General features: G+C 38.8%; 3 protein-coding genes across 3 annotated transcripts; 1 reads left to right on the top strand and 2 right to left on the bottom strand.

Annotated features, from left to right (window-relative positions):
* Window positions 1–1208: 1208 nt before the first annotated feature.
* Window positions 1209–3483, bottom strand: acbd7 (acyl-CoA binding domain containing 7). The gene is made up of 4 exons (XM_062423311.1): window positions 3393–3483; window positions 2146–2263; window positions 1933–1995; window positions 1209–1744 (listed from the first exon to the last, which is right to left on the bottom strand). The coding sequence occupies exons 1-4, from the start codon at window positions 3402–3404 to the stop codon at window positions 1671–1673; spliced, it is 267 nt and encodes an 88-aa protein (XP_062279295.1). The 5' UTR covers window positions 3405–3483; the 3' UTR covers window positions 1209–1670.
* A 1084-nt stretch (window positions 3484–4567) lies between these two features.
* Window positions 4568–7263, top strand: rpp38 (ribonuclease P/MRP 38 subunit). The gene is made up of 2 exons (XM_062423038.1): window positions 4568–4654; window positions 5942–7263. The coding sequence occupies exon 2, from the start codon at window positions 5949–5951 to the stop codon at window positions 6765–6767; it is 819 nt and encodes a 272-aa protein (XP_062279022.1). The 5' UTR covers window positions 4568–4654; window positions 5942–5948; the 3' UTR covers window positions 6768–7263.
* Window positions 7264–8087: 824 nt separating this feature from the next.
* nmt2 (N-myristoyltransferase 2) lies at window positions 8088–16954 on the bottom strand. The gene is made up of 12 exons (XM_062423037.1): window positions 16754–16954; window positions 16223–16340; window positions 15001–15142; window positions 14230–14348; window positions 14051–14142; window positions 13846–13962; window positions 13570–13740; window positions 13285–13393; window positions 13016–13186; window positions 12760–12927; window positions 12028–12165; window positions 8088–10685 (listed from the first exon to the last, which is right to left on the bottom strand). Exons 1-12 carry the CDS (start codon window positions 16864–16866, stop codon window positions 10665–10667), a joined length of 1479 nt encoding a protein of 492 aa, XP_062279021.1. The 5' UTR covers window positions 16867–16954; the 3' UTR covers window positions 8088–10664.
* Window positions 16955–17844: the final 890 nt, after the last annotated feature.

The following is a 17844-nucleotide window of genomic DNA, read 5'->3' as shown; positions in this document are numbered from 1 at the left end:
TATTAGAGTAAGTGTACCCATTAAGCCCACCAAAATATAAATTCAGGTGTTTTTCATGGATACTGACATGATGTATAAGGGAGATCATTTCTTATAAAGCAAGATTTATCTCTCATTATCTCTCATATCTCAATTGTATTCATTAGGTCATGTAGATTTTGGAATATAAAAAATAGATATTTTATGAAAAAAGTCAAAAGTCTGGCATGGGCTTAAAAGCTGAAGTGAAGAGATACTTTTTAAGCTTTCTCTTAAAAATGTTAAGTGAACTAACTTCTCTGATATCTATTGGTAGTTTGTTCATAGTTTTGGGGCGTAACTGACAAATAGTTGAAGTAGTTGTATAGTTGAAAAAATAATGAAATGAATCAACATTTCTCACAGTTTTTGCAAGTATTTTTGGTCTGGTCTTGTTTTTCCATTTGAACTCAATCCCCTCCAACTCCACAGCATATTATATTTTTTTCTAGCCTCCAAATTTGAAGTCATGGTTTGGGGTTTTCAACATCACAAAAATTTTACTAATGTGCCCACAGTCCAGGTCTATAAAGAAATGTTTTATTGAGTTTTGTGTGGATGAACGTTACTGACCTGCACAGAGCACCAACAGGAAAGCAGACTGTGAGCTAGACCTTATCACCCCTCATCAGTGGCCGATCTCACTAAAGCTCTTGTGGCTGAATGGGGGCAAATCCCTGCAGCATGGTTTCGCAACCTTGTATAAAGTCTTCCCAGAGAGTGGAGGCTGTTACAGCAGCCAATTAATGCCCAGGGTTTCATATACTGTATACTCTTGGACACTATTTGGATAGTACTCAGAAATAGTATAAAAGTAAGATTTCATAATCAAAGTAGAGTATTTTCTCACTGTGCTCTCACACTTAAAATTAGTAAGAGAATTAGCTTTCACATAATACGGGGTGTCCACAAAGTCTCGTACAATAAAAAAAAATAATTACAAAAGCAATTGATGAGATATGTTAATCAGATTTGTTCTTTCTATGGGGTTAAAGATATCGTGTATCGAACAAAGATACAGGACATCAAAGACTTGCCAGAACATGGCAAGAAATCGAGTACCGTCTTGATGTGCTTCATGCAACTAATGGTGTCCATATAGAGGTGTATTAAATGAGGCAAAAACACCTCAATATCTATTCCTCATTTTGTGATAATTTCCACAGATTTGTCTATTCATTTGCTTTCTGAAAGAAGCACAAATAACAGACACAAAACGGAGCAGAAAGAAGTTTAATTCTCAAAGTTGTTTGCATTGATTATGTTCACATTTGACAGCATTTAGTTTGAAGCTACGTATCAAAGTGCACAAGTATACAGAACAGTGTTATTTCTGTGCACATTTGGATTAAAATACTAAAACACATTAGATAAAAGGGCCATTGGCAAAATTGATATTTCTAACATTGAAGGTTGCATAGAAATAGCTCAATTAAATAAATGAATGGGAAAAATCTATGTAAAAAAAAGACATACAGCAGAAAGACACACAGTAAAGGTGAAATCACATTTTAACCTGCATAATTTATGGCCTCTGGATGCAGAAGGCTACTTGTTATTGTTAAAGACAGCAGCAACTGTTTCAGTTATTTAGTTGGAAGAACATGGTAATTTTTATTTTGTAACTGTGCAACTTTCATTTATTTCAAGTCTTACATCCCATATTTGCTGATGATTTCCTTCCCCAGTGCAACGTAGGCTGACATGGCATCGTCCTTGGACATTCCTGAAGGGAGTACATGAATAAAAATGACTTGAATTAAAGACACAAGACAAAGACTCATTTTGTTGCTGTTTTTTATTTTTTTTAAATTTTTTTAACTCTCACTGATATGCATAAGAAGGTCGGCATCATAGTGACGCAGATTAAACAAGTCTTATCTTTCCATTTAACGAGCATTTTCAACTTGTTACCTTTCCTGGAGTTCCAGGTATCCCACTTGGCTTTTCCTTTTAAATCCAGCATTCCTGGTCTATCTAGAAATATGAGAGCACACAGGGGGGGGGGGGGGGGGGGGGGGGGGGGGGTGTTCATAACTCAGGGAACAATGCATGGAAGTGATTCTGTTCATTTGCTGCTTGGAACAATGCATGGAAGTGATTCTGTTCATTTGCTGCTTGTTATACCGGTGTTAACGTCTCCAACGACTGCCTGTTTATAAAGGCCGTAAAGGTCCAGCAACTCCTGGTCTGTGGGCCTCGTCTTCACCTTCTTCACATCCTCTGCTATCTTATCAAATTCTTCCTGCAGGTGGAAGAGCAAGTAATGGATCATCAGTCAATACTATTCTCCATAATAACTCTCCATACTTCTAAATAATTATTCAAAGTTAATGTTTACACGAGGAAAGCTTTTTTTCTGCTGTTTGCCAAGTGTGACAGATATACTGTATTTGGTGCAGTTTATAATGACAGAATATGAGAAAGTGCATATTAATTAGTTACAAACAATAGTGATTAAGACATCTGAGCATAGTATTCGAGCCATAGTGCAGAGCCTGGGAAACCTATTGTGGCACTAGTTGGGAGATAAACAATGGGCTTTTATTCAAGACTCCAGCGCTTTTGTGCCTACTTGAATAATCTACTTTACAAAGGATCTGGGAAATTGCAGACTTGCAGACAGATCATTATAGGCCACAGGAAACCCTTTCTGACACACTTAAACCTAAAAAAAACGTCAAGACTATATGTATTCATACATTCTATGAAACCATGTTCAAATGCTGCATAAGCTAATCTCTACAACAAGTTTTTTTTCACCACTTTTGGAGTTTGTAGTGTTTTACTGTTTTAAAATACTTGATAAAAGTGTATATAATGTGGATTTTGTTTTGACGCTTATCAAGAGAAAAATACCCTTAAATGTCAGGATGAAACCCCTACAAACGGATCTACATTAATTACAAATATTAAGAATATATAGAATACATCATTTGACTGACATGTAAAATATTGATCTAAAAGGTAACTGGGAACCTATAGCTGTGAAATAAATGTAGTGTAGTGGAGGTATAAAGTAGTATGCTCAAGTAAAGGCAGTGTACCTATAGGCCCAAGTACAGTACATGAATGAATGTATTTAATCACACTCCTCCACTGCCTGTTAGACACTTCCATGCAGGATATTTTCTTGTTAGTCTGCTTGCAATAACTGCAGCTGCAGCATCAGGACCAAATAGCCAGAGATTAAACATTTTTACACTCCCTTTTCTTGCATCTACCAATCCCACACTGTCAAAGATGGATGACACCTTACACAGTAGATGGCATAAAGGCTACACCCTCCACTAACACTCGTTATCCGGTTCACTGCACATACATATCAGCCTACTGATGAATAAAATGGCAACAAAAGCAGCGATATGTATTACCTGAAGAGACATTTTAGCAGCTGCAGCTCCGTAGCTCAGATGAATTTATTCGCCCTGTCGTGCTGGACGGCTTCAAGCAGCTGTAATTGCGGCACAGCTGATAAATGCAATATTATCGTAGCCAATGAGAGGCCTGCAGAGGCGGGAGCAGAGCGCGGCGGAGGAGCTGATTGGCTGCCTGTCCGCTTCACGCACTGCGACACACGCATGCACACGCACAGGATTCATATTAATGTGCACTATGTAGGCTACACTAAAAGAAAGTGCATTAATATTATATTTATGGCTGTTGTTGCTTTTTGTACAAACATGTAGGCCACTGTCTGGGGTTTTAAAGTCACAACATAAAGATTGGGAAAGTAAACTACATCATCAATATTATAATTATATAAGCTCAATTTCATATTCATAAATGTAAGTTTGCCAACAATAAAACCTCTCTTCTCATTTTGTCATAAACAATATTTTATGGGGTGCCGATTGTAAACATTTCAGTTGCAGTTTAAAGCTTATATATTTTGAATATTCAGCTCACTTTACTCACATTTAGTTCATTTTTCTTTCATTTGAAACAGAAATTCATGTAAAACCACACGTTATATAGGCCTATCATTGTTAAAAATGCGTATACGTAAAAACAAACAAAAAAAACAGAATCTAAAGTTAAATCTAAATGTAGCCTAAACATTAAATCTTGATGTTAAATGTTAAATCTAAATATTAAATCTAAATGTTGTTAAATCTAGGCCCAAATCTCTTCAAATTGTTTCACAAACAATGTGAGCAGTACTTACACACAATTAAATCTTGCACGAAGGGTGTAAAAACTGTTACTGAATGTATTGCTTTTAATTTACTACTAGTTTTTACTTTATTTATTCCACACATTTATATATTTAAATTCTTTTTTTTTTTTTAAATCTATTTTTCATCGTATTTCTTTTCCTGTGCTGTTTTATGACTTCATGTTCATTCATGCACTCAGTAAAGAGATTTAAAATATATATATATATATATATTGTGGGGAATTTAAAATACTATTTAGCAGATAACACATTTTTAGTGTCAGCCACTAGAGTAAAATAAAGAAATATTGTTTTGCTGCCTCTTTAACGCTGGGCGGCGCTAGACACATTCTTTAAATAAAGTTATTTAAATTCAAACAAAATGGTGGCGCCGTGTGTCCCCCCGTGTTGTGTCTGAGCTGAAGAAGACTGCAGAGGTTTATAATAGAACATAACTTTGGCTGTGTAAAAACTCAGGTAAAGTTAAAACGTCATTTCTTGTTTGTCAGGTTTGTTGTTGGCCGTCATGACGTTGACAGCTGAGGTTTAAATGTATTAATTTGGGTCAAATCAGAGTGAAATTGGTCTGTCTGATCTCAATATATATATATATTACACGTGATTTACCTCTGACTTAATGTTGCATTCTCACAGCTAACATGTCACATTCATGATAAAGGTGCTACATTTTAAATATGATATTATTATATATTATTATTTCCCTGCAGAAGTACAGCATCTACATTTGGATACAATTTTATCTAATCTCAAACATACTATAATTTACTTTTTATCTGAAGGATTGTGTTTCATTATAGGCCCTACAGTGGTGGAAGGTACTTTTACCTACTCAAGTACTGTGCTTAAGTATAGTTTTTAGGTATTTGTACTTTACTTGACTATTCCCATTTGATACTATTTTATGCTTCCACTCCCCTACATTTCAGAGGGAAATGTTGTACTTTCTACTCCACTACATTTATTTGACACCTTAAGTTACATTTCAGATGAAGATTTGACACAATGGATAATATACCAATCTTTAAAATAACAACATATTGTTAAAGATTAAACCATTTCTTCTTTCCTTTTTGGCTTTTGACATCTTACAAATAGCAGTGTGTAGTCGGGGTTACATTTCAGATGTCTGAGTTGTTAACAGCTCCACCAAATAGTGATTTTTCCCTCTAAACTTCTCACGTGGTTTCATTTCAATAAATGATCCAATAATTCACCAAAAATCAAATCTTTCCTCTCCCATTAATCATCTCATGACCCCTCAGATTGATCTGGCGACCCTTTGGAGGATCCCGCCCCTATGGTTGGGCACCACTGAACTAAACTAGCTAGTAAAGGATCTGAGTACTTCTTCCAACACTATATTTATTTGTGCTGGTGATATCTAATCTTTTTTTATTAGAGCCTGACTGTACTGGATTTTTCATTAAGGCTGCTACCAACAATAATTAAGTTTTCCAAATTAGGCATATTTGAAAAAGAAAGAATATTCATATTTTAAACACAGTTTTGTGGGGGCTTAAATTGCTTTTTATAAAATAATTTAATTTATTAAAGAATTGTGACAATATGGACTAAGTGTTACAGTTTACAGTTGAAAAATGAAGAGCTCTCTGGTGGTCATTGATCATCCAGAAGATCTGCATATGATGATACATCTCTGAAAAGGTACAACCAGCTGCCATGGTTGTCATGGGAATGTATTTAATGTATTTCTTTTGTACTATTTTTGTGTCTTTATTTCAGAGGCAGTATGGCCACTCCAGGAAAGCAGAGCAAAAAGGACAACAAAAGGCCAATTCAAGCGAAGACCTCCTTCACCTCACCCTTCACCCCGCAGTGGACCTCACTTCCTCAAGAAGACATGCACTTCATCCTGAAAACCTTAAAGGAGAAACTGGTCTCCACAGGTCTTGAGAAGAAAGAGGTGAAAGTGTTTCGCCCATGGAAGAAAAAGAAAGACCAAACACCCTCAGCCACGTCAGAGCCAGTTCCTGAGGTGAGCCAGGATCCACAGGTACACGATTCTTCTCCGAAACCCGGCTGGACAGATGTGGCGGCCAGAAGACAACTGGCCATTGGCATCAACGAGGTCACCAAAGCTCTGGAGAGGAATGAACTCAAACTGGTGCTTGTGTGCAAGTCCGTGAAGCCGAACCACATGACGAGCCACCTGATCCCGCTGAGTGCAACGAGAGGCGTGCCGGCCTGCCAGGTTCCCCGGCTGAGCCAGAGCGTGTCAGAGCCGCTGGGGCTGAAAAGCGTGCTGGCCCTGGGGTTCAGGCAGTGCACCTCCAAAGACGACGAGCTCTTCACCGACACTGTAGATGCCATTACACCCAGAGTGCCTTCACTGGGTGTTTCATGGCTACAAGGTGCGGCAGCCGGCATGACGCCCGAGCATCCTGATGACTTGCAGGAGGAAGATGAAGAGAAGAGGGGCATGAAAAGGAAACTGGAGAGTGAATCTGAGGTCACAGAGTCCGCCTCGTCCTGCACTCTGCAAACTCTCAAAGTGAAAAAAATTGTAGCTAACCCTACAAAGGAAAGAAAAAGTAAGCTTAAGTCATAGCTTAAGTCAAAGGAAGTAGACTCTGCCTAGATATTTAAAGGAACATTCCTGTGTGTTTTGCCTGTTCCTATTTTGCCTTTGTCTCCCATTAAAATTAGTGATTTTTTTCCTCCTCAGATTGTTTTTTTAAGGGATTTTTAGAGGCTTGAAGAGGTAAAAATGTTATATATTTAACAAGAAAAAAAGCCTGGTGCTGTAACAATTCATTGACTGACAGAAAGTTAAGTAGCAACTATTTAGATGATCTATAATTGGTTGTTTTGAGTCTTTTTTTCATCCCCAAATTCAGCTTCTCAAATATGAGTAGTTTCCGACAGACATTATAGGATATGTCTTGAGCTTTGGGTATTTTATAGACCCAACAATTAATCAAGACAATAAGCAATAGATTAATCAATAATGAGTTCTAGTCCAGTCCTCCAGGTTGGGAAATATTCATACATTTACAGACTCAACACTTGTTTGGATGTTAATCAGTTTCAGTGAACACAATAAACTTTTATTTTCATCAGTTGTTTTTTTTCCGGGTCGAGACAATTTACACCACTGACCGACCCACAGAGTAACACATCAACATAATTTAATTCAAACAAAAATAGAAGTTACATTGTTCATTGGGAAAGTTATATTTCTGAAGCAAATACAATTCACATTGTACTGAAATGACCTGAAACAAAAGGCTCCATGGACGGTAGAAAGAAATGAACTCATGGTGCGGTTTGGAGAGTGATTAGCGGCTTCAATTATCTGTAATCTCTGAGCTCCGATCTGATCCTTTAAGATGAGAAACTGACACAGCTTCAGTGTTTTGTGGGTATGATTTTATATTTGCTGACAGCTGTGTGAGAGATGGTGGGATATAATTTGTCACGTCAATTTCAGACCCCAAAAGCAGATAAAAATGTCTTGAGTCAATTAAGTGATTCTGTTAAAACTTAAAACATACCATTAATGTGTTATTTTGAATGTTATTATTAACACCTGTGTTTCCTATGAGTCTACATGTCTGCTGTGAAGAAGGACTATTTGTATTTCCAAAGAAGAAAAAAAGAAATGCATTGCTCATGTTCCTTTTTAAAGTGAGTTTATTCAATCAAATATCCATGCTGGTATAGCTGACGTGTGTTGAAACATATTGTTATTTGCATGGGGTCATGTCGAAATGATGCTGGTACAAGTTCTTCAGCTTTTTCACAGCTTACAATGGATTTGAATAAAAATATTGTTCTTCAGTTAGAGAAAGCTGTATGTCATTTCAAAAGTACACCCCCCCCCCCCCCCCCCCCCCCCAAACCCTTAAAAAACAAAAAACAAACGTTTTGTTCTTTTTCTTTTTTAAATAAGGCAGGTACTTCGGGTTGACTCCTCACTAAAGGGTGTGGCTAGTAACATCAATGCTAAAAATCATCACGGCAGCAAAACAGACATGCTCAAAATTCATTCAAACAGCTGCAGGCAAAACATCTGTGACACGACCAACATCCATGAGGCACACCGCTGAGTCACAAACCCATTTCTAGTGAAATTAATGCCGTTAACGTCCTTCTTTGTGAATGTAACTCACTCAACCGCTCAAGGATAAGTAAAAGAAAATCTCTGAACTGCTGTGACTGCAGTTATTTCTTGCTTTTCCTTGCTAATCTATAAAGGGATGAGAAGAAAATTACATCACATACAGAGAAAAATGACAAAAATGACAGCAGCCTTTACCTCTTAAGTTATGCAGAGCCACAAAACAGGAACATCAAACAAAGTAACAAAGTCAGACCAAAAAAGACAATTAAAAAAAAACATTTTTAACCTTATGTGTACACCGATGGCCAAATACTCCAAACCCTTCTATGTCAGTTTTGAACTCCCTATTTAACTGGGATGTTTTGGGTAGGTGGGTAGGAGGGTGGGGGGATACTGGAAAGAAACAAGACGTGTCTTGAGACATTTTGAAAGTACAGTAATAAATATCAGAATTGCTTCACGCATTTAGCTGCAAAACACACAAAAAAATGACCTACAGTATATTTTTCAGACACAAATACAGTACCATTAGAAACAAAATCAAGAAGTCAATAAAATTGACCTGAAACGAACGGAAAAAGCTCAAATTTCAAATTGATTCCGTTACCGATACAGGCTTTTGTTCGTTCAGCCACTGAACCCTGAATGCATGCTGTGAAATAATCCCCCAGACCCTTTGAGTGTTGTGCTCAATTCTCTTTGCACAGGTTAGTTTAATTGAAAATGAATTTTTAAATGCTTTCGACCAGTGTTGAACTTCGGCAGCTTAATTCCAACTTTGCAACAGGCTACTGAAAAAGGTAAATGAGCTTTTTCTACAAGTGAGTCTGAGTGACTAAATTAACAAAAGAAAACTGATCTTAGCTGCTGTAAACAACTGAGGCCATGTCGTCTTTTAAAGCAAGCAAGCCATCTTTACGCTATAAAACCATCTCACACACAAAAAACAGACCCTTTGGAAAACTTTTTAGTACAAAATTGAAATAAAATCCAGCCTGGCTTTCATTTAATTGGTATTTTTTTGTGTTTTCCTGCCCGGTTTGTGAACAGAGCGAGTCATTCCTACTTTATTTAGCTACTTTTTTTTGCCTCTAATTTAAGAGCCTTGCTAACTAGACAGGACGCCACAGACATGCAAGTAACCATTGACTGTTTATATTTTACAGCTTTGCATGAGAGCAACAGTTACTATAACCAAACATGGTTTGAATGTTCTGTTATCAGCTCCAAAAACAGGTTTATAATGTGACCACAGCTCACTTTCTTTATAAAAACAAACGTTATACTATATGTACTGCAACCCATCTGATTTGAAATCTGGGCTTAAAACTGACCCTTAAAAAGGAAATGTTTCGCTTGTTTAGGAACTCAAAAATTGTGCTTCATCGATGCATTACATTCTTCATCAGAAACCACTTGAGCCAACATTGTCTGAACGGTCCGAACGAACTCGGTGACATCTACACTACTTATGAGGAAAATGCTTTGGATCAGCCCTCCCAAACCCCAAACTCACACGCAGGAATAAATATGATCTGGCTTTAAATGTACAGGTAACTATATATTTTTTAACTAAAACGTGTGTATCAATGCACCAGTTGGATGAGTCCTTCCATGAAGATATCCTTTTTGAACATGTTATTTGACAGTGTTTGTATGTGTGCGTGAAGATGTTTATAGTTTGACTTTTAAAAGATATTTTTATCCAGAATGTTTGAGGGAAAAATGTTTCTTCCTTTATAAGCTGCTATCCAAGAAACATCATCTTAATATCATCTAATTCCACTAAGACTGAATATCTCATCAAAGCTCCCAGCAGAGACACTGACCACAGAAATGATACAAGGTGGTTGAAATAATAATTCAACTGCCTTTGTAGTTTGGATACAATAATAATCGTTCAGAAAGGAGAAAAGTTGCAAATTGTATCTGGTCATGTTTACTTATTGATTATCATTTACATAGATCCACGTCAGTGAAATGAAATGACATGCCGGTCCCTTGTAACAAGGAAGAAAAACTAAACAAAACTCACAATGACAAGGCATCCTCTTGTATGTCAAACTGGTGTGTTTTAAATGCGAGTGTGCATGTCAAGAGCGTTGTACTGTAGGAGTATCTCAGGCATAGCATGACTTCACATTCAGGATGTTGATGATTTAAAGAGTTTTCACCTCCAGGTGAGCTGAGAATGTTCTTGATGACACAAGTGCCGGGGGACCCGCTTCGAGCAAGGCGAGTTTCCCGGTCACCAGGTTGGTTTAACTGTTGTAGTAGTTCTCATTGTCTAGCTTGGGCTACCTGTGTGTCCAGGTACGGAACAGCGAGAGGTCGCTGACGACCTCTTGATCAGTGTGTGTGTAGCAGCCATGAAGAGACTCGCTACTGAAGGACGAGGCCAACCTGAAACACAAGTTCACCTGCTGTTAGTTGTGTTTTTTTAAACAGGACTGTGATCATAAGAGTGTGGAGATTCATTCATGAACATGAGGACTCAATTTCAAGTTCACGTACCAGCTTTTTTCTGGAGCGTTTTTGACCATATCCCACTGTTTTCCTTTACTGAGGTTTTCTTCACTGTAATCATTCCTCCTGTTCATACTGTTAAAAGTTGCCTTCAAATGTGCTTTCATTATAAGTGATGAGGGACAAAAACCACAGTGTGTCCACACGTCATTTTGTGCAAAAATGCATTTAAAAGTTTATCTGAAGCTGATAAGGGGCTCATCAAGTGGATATCTGATCCTTGTTTCCTCGGACAGTGTTTCCCTGTTGGGCTGGGTAACAAAAAGAGGGACTTTGGCAATAAAAAGACTGTAACGCTGAAAGAAATCTACTAGATTTGACTAATTTGAATGACTGAAGCTTCATATTATCTTTAAATAAAGTTTCAAATACATTTTTGTGGATTTTGGCTCCCATCACTTACATTGTGTATTATGATGGGATGATCTAATGGCCAGTGTGAACAGAAGGAATGATTAAGTAAGGAAAACTTGTTTCAAGGGGTTATTGTGGCACCTGACTGTTGTTTTAATAAAGTTGAAAAAACTGTTAACTTGTTTTTTAAGAGGGTGAGGGGACGATGGTGAAAAGTTAAAGACTAAGCTAATACATGAACCTTGAATTTATAGTATTTCATCACAAAAATAATGACATTTTGGAATGAACTGAATGAGCACAAAATAAATAAAATGTGCACTACTACTGATATCAATATCTTCAAAACTGTGTCAAATAAAGACTTCTCACAATTGAGCCTTTGTGGGCTGGGCAGTAAAATGTGCCCACTCTTGATTACTAATCCTGTAGCCTACAGTAAATCCTTCCACTTAATTTGAGTGTGGAACTTACAGAGGCTACAGCACAACAAGCAGTAGCTTTATTAAAGATTTTGAAGAAAATCCCAAATCATGAATCTGTAGCTAAATAGGTTTCTTGTTTTGTTGAACTCAGTGACGCTGCTCTGCTGTGTTGCCATAGCAACCTACGGCACTAGCCTTGTTGTTCCCGCAGTCCTTTTCATTTGCATCTAATTTTAACATCTATACTGCCCTATCCTGAATGTACTTGACAAAAGTCAACAGATTCTGGTGATATGAGACATTTGATTCTAAATCTGGTTTTCTGTAGGTTCCAATCACATCAAATTAGTTCACCTCTCATTATTGGGTCTTAACATCAGACACTGAAGCACACTGTGGCTGATGGGACATTTGTATCCCAGATATATCCTGCTACTGACCTTATCAGGGTCCATAGGGGGACATCTCCAGTTGTAGAGGTAATACTGCAGATTTCCATCTCCAATGCCAAACTTGAGCTTCTCCAGAAACATCTTATTCTCCATTAGATCCAAGGCGTTGAACACGTCAAAACCTTTCTGTTAAAAACACACAGAACAAGAAGTCACAAACTAAATGTGGAATCATAAAAATCATCAAAGCTGAAGGTGATTTCAGACAATAGTGGTCACTGCAACGTCTGACACCCAGCAACGTAAATGTTCAATTGAAAGAAGCATCTTGCAGGAGCTGCGGACTACCTCCAATCCTACTAATGACTTGTATCGTATGCTACAGGATGATGCTATCCACCTACAGTGTACTTTAATTACATCACACAACCAAATAGAAGAAATGATTATCAATAAGACGTGATTAATACAGCATGTTTTGAGAGTAGCTGACATCTCTGAAATTAGCTCCTGTATTGTTTGTTTGAGGATGGTTTCAGTTGTCACTTTGGACACACAGTGAGCCACAAATAAGCTGAACTGATGGCAGCCGCAATTAGCAGTTCGCCTTCTTGTGAGCAGCAGCCGCCCTCTTTCTCCTTGCCTTAGTGCTGTGTTTACATTGGAAACAATGGAGGCGACAGCAGCAACCACTTCCTGTCAGAAAGCACTTTAACAGCTAACACATTAGAAATATTTCTCTAGCAACACGTGCATCACATCAATAGAGATCAAAATTACCAGTTTGGCCAGGATCAGTGCATCATTCATTAAGTCCAGTAGTGGGGTTTGTGTGTGAACGTTGTAAAAAGAGTACGCAGCCTTCAGGCTCCTATGGAGAGGGTGATGCATCACAGTAGAGGGCAGAGTATAGAAACTAGTGAAATCTGTCAGAACACCGCCAGCACCCTGAAAAAGAGAGAAACTGTTTAAACGGACAGAAGAATCAACAAACAGGCACTGATATAGTTTGAGGCATTAAACTGATCCCCGATACCTCGACTACATATGTGTCAATTATGTTGTCCTGTGGCAGGAACCAGTGAGCCACCTCCTCTTCTCCCATAGACGGTGCAAGTTGGAAACGTCTCAGGTATTTCTGTAGCAGCTCAGTGACCTGGCGGATGTCACGCCTCTCCATCGGCCGCAGACCTGGAGTCTTGATGCTCTGCATGGGGTGGAGAAAGGGACAAAATTGCTACAAGTTCCTGCAGTGAAATACGTACTGTAAAGAGAGATCTTGGACTGACAGGTGTGAATGTTTACATCTGGTAGTCTGTAGAGTTTCATGGTCCTTTGCAGAGTCATGTTTCTGCTCAGGTGGGAGAATTTAACTTCCACAAGCTTTCTGGGGTTCAGAGAACGATGCCAATACCTGAAAAGAGAGCGCGAGAGAGAAAAAGAGAAACAGAACAATTACAGTCAGTGAAAGGATGTGTTTTTCTTCTTGTTCTTTCACATGGATGTTTGTTTGTACCAATAATAATCTTTTTATTGGTTTTAAATCTGGCTCAATATCCTGTGTGTTTTCCTGTTTCGTGGATAGTTTACCTGCATGTGGAAACAGGTTTAGGCAGTACAACTCCTGCTGTGTACACCGCCTGAAATATCCCTTCCAAGTTCACTCGCCGTGTGATCTCTCTGATTAGCACTGGAGCAACACGCTTTGAACGCAGCTTCTTGTGGACACACAGGAAGTTGATTTCAACCATCCTCTTCAGCCTAAAGCAGCAGAGAGAATTAGAGTAGAGAAAGATTTAGAGTACAGAGGTTTCCATGAATCTCTATCCCTGCTCCAAATGTGTATGATCAGTTGTGAGTGCTCACGGGTCATAAATGCGTATATCTGCAGGAATGGCACTGATGAACCCAACAAGCTTCTTATTTGAGGACACTCTCACTCCGCAATGCCACTGAGGTAACCAACCAGGTGGACGTAGAGCCCTGAGAAGGGAGAGCAGAGTTTCATACTGTGACAATTCACTGAACATCAAAGTGATAAACAAGCACAATATCAGAACTGAAAGCTTACCATTTGAGAAAGTTTGGTGAATAATCAAATCTGAACATGTTATCGTCGTCCTCCACATAGTTCTCATTTAATAATGTGTACAGCTCCTTCAGCTGGAAAACACACAGCCAGTTAGTTATTTCTTGTTTCATTTCTAAAAAATGTATCGTTTTCATGTTTCAGACGACCACTGTACTCACTACATCTGCATTGCTGAGATCCAGAGTGTCCCACATGAAACCTTGAGGTAAGGAATATGGCTCCTGTCGGATATTCTCTTTGTCAGCTTCAATTGGCCCGTGACTCGTCACCACCTCATCTGCACAAACAGCACAGCTGGTGTCAAACTATCTAAAACTATTTTCCAATCATCTCACTTTGCTCAGGTTGCACTTTTCCTGAGTCAACACCAAAATAAAGTTTTTCAAGTTGATTAAACCCAAAACTGCTGACAGCATCACACAAACACTTATAAAAATCTGCTTCTGTCGGTCCAGAGTTGACCAGGCAAGCCCATGGCACCTCCCCCTCGTGCACAGACCTGACCCTTCAGCCAATAGTTGTCATGGAAACCAGCTTAACCTAATGCCACAAAGCATGCCTATTGAGTATGCCCCCACTGTACTTCACAGCTGACTTGTTTTTGGGATGCTGGCTTCAAACTGCACAGACTGTGTCAGGATTACACCACTAGATGGCACTGGTGCGCAGAAACAGTGTAACAGCAAAATAATAAACAACCTTCTGCTGAGGATGATAGTTTGAATTAAGGAGGCGAATAATAAGAAATTTCTGTCATCATCCAATAAGAGCTTATAAAGTACCAATGTGTGCATTTCCTTGATGAAAGCTTTATTTAAACAGGACAGACTATTTTTGCAGCACACTTAAAATGTGTCCTTACTGTTACTGATCTTCCTCATGCTGTTATTATTAATATCCAAAAGTTTATCTGCAGAGTAAGTACTTACTTAATTTGGGCACTGGCTGTGTGTCCCAGAACTGGTACTTATGCTTGGCTGCCTCGTCAATGCTCTTTGCTGGACCCTGGCAGGACAGCAGCTCCATGGCTCTTTGGATGTCCTGAAGCTTCTGAATGGGCAAGCCAGGATTCTGCATACAAAGAAGGGACATGTACACAAATGAGACGAAACACTGTGAGTGGTCTTTAAATTTGAAGACAACACAAATGCATCTCTCTCTCTTGACATGACGTGCAGCAGCATTCAACAGTTTATCTAAAAACAGAAGATCCTTCATCATCTAACCAGGGTCAAAAGATATTATGGAGGACGTGTGTGAGATTTATACCTTTTTCACACATGTGCATGTTTAACACTCTTATTATGAGTATGTTTGCATGCACACTGGTATCCCTGTTTTGAGTCTCATTCTGGTTTTGATCATTTTCAGAATATTAAATTTAAATCTAAATGATAAATCTTCTTATTATGTTAATGTACAGTATGTAGGTTTCTGATGATGTGGGCTAGTTTTCTATGTTTGTATTGTTTCTGATAAGTTAAGTTAGTACTTTCCTGTTTGAAACTTTATATCTATAGAACTTTTGTGGTTTTGGTTTTTGGTTTTCCATAGTGATTGGGTTACTCCACAAAAGAGGAACCCACTTCAGTTAATTTACCACATTTAACAGCAAATCATTGCAAACATCACTACATTGTTTATCATCATATTTTCTCTGTTTTAAACTTACTGTTAACCTAACATACTGAGAAAGCACCTGTCCAAATGACAACACAGTGATCAGAAATAGTACCCCCTTTTCCATCAGAATCTCCAGGTAGCATGGTCTGTGATACTAGATAATGACTTGGACATACTCCAAACCCACAATCACGACTGGACTACTAATGTCAATGTAAACTTACTCTGTGCTTCAGTGTTTATGTGGCTAGAAGTCATCACCATTATCTATTGGGGTTACCAGCAAGGTAGAAAGGTAGAGGCTACGGCTGGATAACTCCCATACTGACCCATTCACACTGAAGTCAGACAGGTTTGTCCTAAATGATTGCCAAGTCCAAAAAGAGTTTTATCCTTTTCCCAGTCTCCTGTCTACAATAAGCCTGAGCAGTGACACAGTTGGTTAGTAGGTTATGGAGTGTAAAAAAACATATTCGAGCCACTGCACTAGTTGTATAATACTTGTATTTGGATGGGTCTTCATCACACCTTGATCTCCTGAGAGTCAGAGGCAGAGTCAGACTTGGCTCCCCCCGAGCTTGGCTTCTCTTTCTTCCTCTTCTGCTTCTTCTTCTTCCTCTTGGCCCCCAAATCTCCGCCCGGACTCCTACAAACGTAAAAACAGACAGCACATCATTGTTGTGAACAGGGAGGCTGACTCCTTGCACACAGCCAGAAGCAGAGAGCTAACGTTAGCTACCATAGCAACGACTGACAGTTGAGCTAAGCCGACGGTAGCTAACGGTCAGTCTGGCTGTCATCCTGCCGTTCAATCACCGGGAGGGCTCACACGGTTAAAACATAAAAAATGACAACGCCATGAACGTTTCAAATAAACACTTCTCTTATGGTTGCTGGCTTGAAATGACGGCCTTGCAGCGGACAATCTGACTGTGTTTGTGTCGGCTAACTAGCACAGCTAACCGCGCTAGCCTTTCCCGACCGAGCTCCCACATATAAACAGGCATCCTGGAGTAACGTTACTGCGTCTCCCCGCCGGGCTGCACAGGCCATCCTCACCCTTGCATGTGCTCATTCTCCTCCTCGTTGTCTCCGTCTATCCCGCAGGTATCCTGGTCGTCCAGCTCCAGGCTCTGCTGACTGGCCGCGGATTCACTGTCCTCCGCCATCATAAAAAATGTGTTTTATTTAAAAAAAAAAAAAAAAAAAAATAGTCAGCCACCGTCTGATACAGATCACGGGCAACGGGCGAGAGATGGAAAAACAAAGAAAATCCGAATGGAAACAACACCGCCTAGAGGCCAATGGAGGGAAGAAAAACAGCTAGACTCCCACCCTGAATTACAGTTCACACAAATTCAACTGTTATCTGGTTCATTTTCAAGATAAACAACAGACCTCTATTCACTTCATTATCTATGCGCCAGTGCCCTTCATATGTCAAGGTGTCAGGAAAATGCCAATCCCAATTAAAGGACACGTTCACAATTTTTCAATCTGTTTAACAACAGTCATATGAGCACTCAAAGAGGTTTTCCTCACTGTAATCATTCCTCCTGTTCAGCATACTGGCTATTAAACGATCCCCTTCATAATGTGTCCACACAGTCATTTTGTAAAAAAAAATAAATAAATAAAAATAAAAAAAGGATTTAAAAGTTTATACAAATCTTATATGAGGCTTCAGCAGTCTGAGTTAATCCTATCAAGAAGATATCTGCCACATTTACTTGTTTGCATTACATTTCCTTTCTTTGCATTTCCTTCGTCAGTGTGCTGCAGTGAAAGTAAAGTAAGTATTAAAATTACAGTAAATTTGAAAGATATCTACTTTATTTGACAAGTTTGGACCATTTTACATACATTGTTTCACAGAAAGAGGATTTTAGATTTTGGCCCTCACATCACTTACATTGTACAGTAAGTCTAATGCAGTGTTTTTCAGTCCTAGTTCTGGTCTGGGAGCACCCCTGCCCTGTATGTTTTAGATGTTTTCCTGTTCCAACACACCTCATTCAAATGATGGGCTATTCATCAAGCTTGATAACGACCTATTCATTTGAATTGTGATGGAGAATGGAAACATCTGAAACATGCACAGCAGGGGTGATTCAGGACCAGGATTGAAAAACACAATGATCAATATGAAC

This window comes from Scomber scombrus, chromosome 7, assembly GCF_963691925.1.
Source record: "Scomber scombrus chromosome 7, fScoSco1.1, whole genome shotgun sequence".
NCBI lineage: Eukaryota > Metazoa > Chordata > Actinopteri > Scombriformes > Scombridae > Scomber > Scomber scombrus.
Note: the sequence above shows the minus strand (reverse complement) of the source record. Positions and strands in the feature narration are given on the sequence as shown.